Below are 7661 nucleotides of genomic sequence, written 5' to 3' on the forward strand. Positions count from 1 at the left end.
GTGTGTGTGTGTGTGTGTGTGTGTGTGTGTGTGTGTGTGTGTGTGTGCTGCTGCTGTTCATTCAGGCTGAACTGTGATTTCATTCCTTCTGGGGATTCCTGGTCTAAAGTGTAACTGTAAGCTGTTGTCTTTTTTTTAACTGGCTACACAGGAACTGAGGAGGAAGACAGCAGAAATCCATTAACATCCCGACCCGGTTGTCGCTGCTTTTTTCCAGACTGAGGAGGAAACGTCTCGCTGGTTGGCTGAAAGATCCATTGAACTCTCTAAATTGTTAATACAGCCAGTGTGAGCAAATGGTGTCCGCTGCAGAGGGCAGCTGCACACCGACTCTGTTCATATTGACTGAGCTGACAACGTTCCCAACAACTATAATGATGGCTTCGCGCTCCCTCTGCAAGGGATGTCATTTTAAGGATAATGCACGATTTTCTCATAAGATGGTTAATTACATATGCAGCATCTCTGTAAGGTCTTATTGGTCTTTTACATGACGTGTGGACTTGAATAAATGCTACCTTACAGCCCTCCTTAATGATTATTTTAGGTTTGATACTCTTCGATGTCGTATAAATTTGCTCTTACTGATATGATTCATGGAGATGGTCTTTTGAAGGAAAACGCACAAAAATGTGGAATAACTTTTTCATAAGATAACACATGAACCGTTGTATGAGGATGTGTCATTTTGTGTATTTAGTGTGAGTAAGTTTGTGACCTATAGCTGTCATGTTGTAAAATATGTTTCTGAAAACATTTGAGGTGAGAAATAAGCAGAATCTGGATTCATATTTGATATTTGCATTTAAAGAGACTAAACAATAAATTAGTTAATTGCAAAAATGTTAAACAGATTCATTGATAATGGAAATAATCATCGCCGTAGTTGCAGCCCCAGTAGCAGCAACCTTTTGAAACAGGAATAAAAGGGCTTCATGGGAAATGCAACACTAACAATCACCCTCCTGTTCTCTCATTTGTTTACAATAATTATTTCAAGGTAATTTGTTTATGGATGTTGCTGATCATCATTTCACAGCTAACCCTAACCCTCGTGGGTGGGTGGATATGAATTAGCAAAAAGTAAGTATTTGCTTTGTTGTATAACATGCTGTAGTCTGTTTACGCGCATAATTAAATACTGTCATATGGGATGATCATCAACACACCTGTCAACAGAGACAGCAGCGAGTGTGAAGCTGCTGGCGTACATGGTGAGGTTGATGAAGAAGTGGACCACTTTGCACATGAAGGAGCCGAACACCCAGCCCTCCAGAGAGTAGATGGTGGCTTGGAAAGGAACGCAGAAGATGATGAAGAAGAAGTCGGCCACGCTCAGGTTGAGTATGAACAGGTTGGTTGTGTTGTAGCCCACCTGCCCGCTCCGCAGAAGCACGGCGAGCACCAGGCTGTTGCCGATGGTGCCCAGCAGGAAGATGAGGGAGAAAACCACCGATACAATCACACTGGTCGGGTTCAGCTGGTAGCTTTCAGATACATTCGCCAGCCCTCCCGGCCAGCCGAAATCCTCAAAGTCAGACATTTCTGAAATAGGAAATAGGAGAAGAGAGAAGATGCATGATGAATATAATTTATAATCACTATCTTAGAGCTTTTGATTGTTTTACTACGTCTTCTGGGTGGAAATCTTCAATCACATCAACTGAGAGTACTGTACCTCAAATTCAGACTGGCCAATCAAACCGTAGCTTCAGCCAGCTCTGACCAGGGTCTGAAAACTCCCCGACTGTGCTCATTTAATTCAGATTTTACTAATTTTCAGGCTGGGTTTGTGGATTTGGAGCTAGTCATGGTTAAACGTTGCGTAACAGTGATACAGGTTACCTAGAAACGTTAGAAGGATATACCTTTCTAAAACGTTACGTTTCTATGTTAGAACCTGTGGAGCTAACATTAGCAGAGTACGTTAGCACTTCTATGCTACGCTAGCTACTGAAGGTCTACTGAATGTAAACACATGCTGCTTTTGTTTTTTAATGATTGTACCAGTGAAAAAAAGACCTACCCAGCTTTACAGTAACAGTGTTGATCCTTAATTCTATTGTCTTCTGTCTCGATCGCCGGTGATGTGGTGGTTCACTTCTAAACTGTGATCTGTAGCTTTAGCTTCTATCTTTATCTTTTTAACCTGTTTTCACTGCTGAATCAGTTTGACATCCTGGATATATCCTTCAAACACAAATTGCAGATCCTTCAGTCCGCTTCTTTCGGAAATCGTTTTTCGTCAAGATAATACTTATGAGTTCAGTTAGTGACAGTGTGGGCTCCATGGTAACTCTTGAAGTAGCAGCAGGGCCCGGGCTTAGTGAAGGGTTACTTTCGTACAGATCCTTTGAAGACGGGGCTCATGCACTTCCAGTTAAAACCCAAAAGAGCTCACTCAGAAGGGCTTTAATGATGAGTCTCTGCAACTTTTAAAATTATACTAAAAAGGTTGACAAGCCTGCATGCACCAGAAGATTTCTTTATCCAATTAGTCCCCAGTGGAGGCATGTCACGCATATTATTAAGACAAGAGTGAGAGGCTGTTTTTAATTGGCTAGTGATGCATTATCCAATGTGTCCAGGGAATATTTTCACTGTTTAATTAAAAATAAGGTTGCAAAGTCAATCTAAATGGAGATGTTACCAGCCTAATTTAAATGGTAATGCTTCATTCACACTTTGTATTACGGCTTTTATTTTATTTTTTTAAGGGTTTGCTTAACACAGTGAGAAATGAGGGTCCCCTTTAAATTGAAGATTTGATGCTTTTCCATGTAGTCAATACATCGCGGAGATAAGTTGGCTTCAAATATGAACATACGGTTTTCAAATAAGTGGGTAGCCACTTGCAGCCAGCAATTGGCCTCCTCTCCTCTCCGAGAAGAAATTGTGTTTTAAAACCAGAGATGGCTTAGTGCCATCTTCTGTTATGTTCACTCTCTATAAAGATAAAGAGCAGGAGTCCATCTCAGCTGGGGGATCTTTGCTATGAGCCACAACACATCATCCATTCACGATAAGCAGTGTCTAAGCCCTGCAATTTCTGACCAGTAATGGCGTCACATTGGACCCTCTGACGTGTTGCAGTTTTATAGAAGCAGGCTCTCTCAGGCTGGCGAGTCGTGCAAAATTGAGGCTTGAAAGTAAAGAGGTGCTCTTGATGGTAAAGTAGATGAGCTACAGCGAGAATCACACACACGCATGTCCCCAAACATTTTATTTAATCCCATCCATCCAACAAAGAGTTCAATTCTGAATGAAATGAGCAGCTGAGACAACAAACCCTGTGTGTTTGGTCAGTGAGCTGTTTGTAAAGAATTGGGTGACATCTACAGACTAAATCCAAATAAGGACGTGACATGACAAGAGCATTTAGTAGTAGATAAACTGCCATGGTCCTTGATTTTAGTTTGAAAGTGCACTCATGTTTTGTTTTACTTCCCGTCTGTGTGTTTTCCCGCCTTTTTGATTGTCTGCCCCGCCCTGATTAGTTTCACCTGTCCCTCATTAGTCCTGCACTCCTCTCACTTCCTGCTCACCTGTTCTCACTTCCCCAATTAAGCATTCACCATTTATCTCGATCGCTGTTCTTTTGTTGCTACACAGAGCTTTGTTTGCCTGTTTCTGAACTATTTGTGCAACCCTGTCCTCTACAGCATTAGGTTCCCATACAACTATGCTGCACTGTCAATTATGTTTCGAGGGAAAGGTACATTCTCCTGGCCTTGCAGTATTAAACAGTTTGAAACACGTGGTTAACGTTGTATATTGAAACAAAAAAATATATATCCTACAAACCTACTTGGTTAGGTAAAAACTGCCGAAAGTACTTATGTCGAGGCAACAACAGTACTTGGTTATGTCGAGGCATTCGCATTCGCACCTTCTATTATTACTGCAATTATTTTGTTGAGGTTGTAAAGAGCACATCTGAAACTACATTACCAACTGCTATTCAAAAACCTCAGAGGTAATGATGGGCAGCTGGAAGCAGATGCAGCATATCTGCTTCAAGTGTATTTTAATCAGCTCTTCGTGCTGATTTCTGGTAAAATAAATCGAAGGAATTCCCATTTTTCTGCCAATGCAGACTTCCAAGCAAGGCTTGTTCATTCATCGCTGACCGCTCCTAAATGGGCTGTCTCCTATGGGAAAGAAACTCCATGTCACATCACCTTCAAACGGTGGCTTTCATTTGGAAATGTGAATTTTGTCTGAGCCTTTTCGTGTGGAAACAAAACCCATATTGAGCTACAGTAGAGAATGTGGATCCAATTCTGTTAAATCCGTGGTTAACTCCATAGAATTGATGAAAAATGGAAACAACCCACATATTTGATAACCCCATATGCCAAGCTAAGGCTACAACCATAAGGTTTTTTCAGACTAAATTATTTTTCTTGGAATCACCCTAAAGCAAGAATGTAGCTTGATCCGAGTTGAACTGAATAGGCATGAATGAAGGTTGCTAATTATCCCTCCTAAATTAACAGACTGGCTTTTTATATGCAAGACATGACGCATCACTATACAATGCCCCATCGCAGATCTGTGGCAGAACAAATGTGATCATTTACAAAAGTCATGAAGCTGAAATGAAATAGCAGCGCTGAGAAGCTCAGACTGCAGCAAAGCAACTTGTTGATGGACAGATTCGATTTTATTTCGACGAAATCAATCACAGAAGTGTTATCTTTTTATGACAGTAAAGCAAAATCATACAGGGAACTAATATTCTGTAAATACAGACCAACACCAACTGATATCTTGTGAGAGTATTTTAATGCACCCTCTGGCTTTCATACTCAAATCTCAGCAATAACCAGCATGAAATTAATTAAACATTAAACTTTCAACAGCCTTTGAGTGTGATGCCAGTCTATTTGCATAATCACAATCGTGACTGAGAGCAAAATGAAGAGGATGCACTGATTACAGGCAAATGAATGACACTCTAAAGTGGAGATTGTCGGAATGTGTTCTTCTAAACCTCATAAAGGGTTATAGCGTCGGCTGGTCGGTGCTGCAGAGAAATGTTCCTCATAGCTCTGTGTCAATGCCTGACTTCAGCAGCCTCTTTCATGGTGAGGCTGATTCCCCATTCTTCCCACAAGGAAAGACAATATGGACTGATAATACACATCCGACTGCAGTGGGATATCAGGGCTTCGACTCCGGTCAGAACCTGTGCAAGAGTCTCAGGGGGGATCCGAACAAACAGGGGCATACATGCAGTACAGGAGCTTTATGAGCTGGTAACAGAGCGTGTGGGACATTTGGCTGAGCTCGGTGTGGCTGTCGTAAGGGCACAATTAGAGTTTTTGGAAAATGATGCAATGAAAAGTGAAAACAGCAGAGCCAGAGATTAGGAGGGTGATGATGGGGCTGTAGCACAACCCAAACCAGACTCTGTGGGAAAACATCTTCATTGTCACAGGAGAGTCTTCAACATTAACATAAATGATGAGCGGGCACACATAAGACAACAGAATACATCCCCATATTTTGCATCTTTATCAATAAACAACGCCAGAATAAGTCATGTGATATTAAAGGCAGGTGGTAACACGGATTAAAAACATAACTTTAGGTATCAGCCGAGCAACTTCAACATTTCTGCATCTTGTAATCAGATGAATAAAAAGAAGATGCTGATTGTGTGTCATAAATGTGAAATGCAAATGCTCTTACCAGCATTTCCATTGCACACAAGCAGCAGAATCAGCATGCAGCTCATGGCAGATGCAGCATGATAAACCTACCAGGCTGATGATGGGTGGACAGCATCCAAAGCTTCCTCTCAGATCAAGAAGGAGACTCCCAGCAGACCTGCTTCCTTGCTCATACTCTCTACACCGAAGCCTGTTCTCCCTGTGTACGTCGCTATCTGCCTGTGTTGCTGGTATCTTACTCTTTCTCCGCCTCCCCTCCCCCCCTCCCCTCATCCAACCCAACCACTCTCCCCCTAGTGAGGACTCCTCCGCCACAATCACTTTAATGTTCACTCTACACTGCAGAAAAGGATTGCAGAGCGGAGGTATGTAGGGAGGCTGCAGCGCCCGGTAATCTATTCACAATCAGTGCATAATCAGGAGGGTTACCTGACAAATAACCCTACACAACATCGATCGCTGCACATACACCCAGATCAGTCTTAAAATGAGGCAGTGACCTTTGCATTTGCATTAATCCTCACCATGGCTTGTTATGTAATGAGTGAAACCGTTGTCTGCTGAGAGGGAACACGTTTCAATTTAGAAAATCAATTCAGGAGGAGCACAAGAAAGATCGTGCTGTCTGTGTGACATTGTTGGAGCGGTAATTTGTGGGTAACATTCCTAAGCATGTTATTTATTTACTAACCCACAAATCTAACTTTTAGAATGAGATTAATCACTTCAGGAATTGGATGCATGTATTAAAAACTCATTTTCATATTGATGTGCGAGACTACGTGGTTTGGGTAACAAATCTTGTGCTTTCGGCGATGTTTAAGGTGCATCTTTATTCATGACCATGGTGTCAATAACACCACCTCAAGCTAAACATTAATGCCTAATAGTTGAGGGATCTCAGTGGTTAACAGCTTTGGAGGGTTTAGAAACAGTTATATGACCATTGAACAGTCTTGACCAACAGGAAATGTTATCATGAAATGCATGAAAGTCTCTCTTACTTGATGTTAAAAGCAGATTAATAAATGTATTACTTTTTTATTTTTTATTTATCTGACTCCTCCTGACACATGTGCACTTGGCTTCATATTTACATAATAGTATTGAGAATGCAATGTCCACATGTGGATGAGTCTTCCTTTGGCTTTCTGCTGCTCTTTTTAACCCAATCCCCTTTCCCAATTATTGTACCTCCAGGCAACCATCAAACTATCTAGCGAGCACCTGTTGGCTACTGCACCTCTAATACAGGACCAGAAGGGGGTCAGAAGGGCTCCTGTTATGGGAGGTACTAACACCTTGGTAGTGAAGTATTGACTTTCCCCTCGTTTATTTACTCACTGGTTCAATTTCAAACCCAGATGCGTCATCGTCAGTGTGAGTAGAAAACATTTTGCCAAACCAACAACAATCCTGATTCAAGATGCAACCTTCCAACCTTCAGTCTGACACGTCCCTGCCTCCACAAGTTCTGACATGCGGTCTGAGCTGCTGTCAGCAGGCATCCATCAACGGACTGCAGGACATCGGGTCAGACAAGGCAGGACGGAGCATCATGTCCACACGGAGAGACAACCTGTGGGAAACAAAAGCAGGCTTTTTCATCCATTACTTTACAATGTTTGTACTGATGGCCCTTTATGTCATGTCTTCTTGCACTTAAAGGTTTTTAAATATTTTTGCCTTGTTTCTACAATATTTGACAGTGACATGGCAAATTTGAAATTCATCTCATGGTTCAAGCCCCCCCCCCCACAAAGTTATAAACTACTAACATCTCCTCAGGTTACATGTACTGACAACCAGCACTGGATTACAAAGTTTGATTCTGGTTATCTAACAGCCTTCTTTAAAAAAGGAAGAGGAGGAATGTGGCCGGATAGTTTGGTCGATGAGGAATTCTCGTCTCAGCGTAAGGAAAATGAACATTCAGAAATTCCTCTGGGTGTTGTTTTCAAGTCAGCGTTTCCATGGCAACCA

The 7661-nt window shown here is 41.8% G+C and overlaps 1 protein-coding gene across 1 annotated transcript in view; it reads right to left on the minus strand.

Annotated features, from left to right (window-relative positions):
- Positions 1-5923, minus strand: part of galr2b (galanin receptor 2b) — an 11103-nt gene extending 5180 nt beyond the window's left edge. The window contains exons 1-2 of the mRNA XM_031862385.1: positions 5769-5923; positions 1170-1545 (exon numbers count right to left, since the gene is read on the minus strand). Coding sequence (XP_031718245.1) covers positions 1170-1545; positions 5769-5793 — 401 coding nt within the window. The 5' untranslated portion in view covers positions 5794-5923. The remainder of the gene's footprint in view (positions 1-1169; positions 1546-5768) is intronic.
- Between the last annotated feature and the right edge of the window lie 1738 nt (positions 5924-7661).

Source organism: Anarrhichthys ocellatus, unplaced genomic scaffold (genome assembly GCF_004355925.1).
Source record: "Anarrhichthys ocellatus isolate YVR2014 unplaced genomic scaffold, GSC_Weel_1.0 scaffold26, whole genome shotgun sequence".
In the NCBI taxonomy this organism is placed as follows: Eukaryota; Metazoa; Chordata; class Actinopteri; order Perciformes; family Anarhichadidae; genus Anarrhichthys; species Anarrhichthys ocellatus.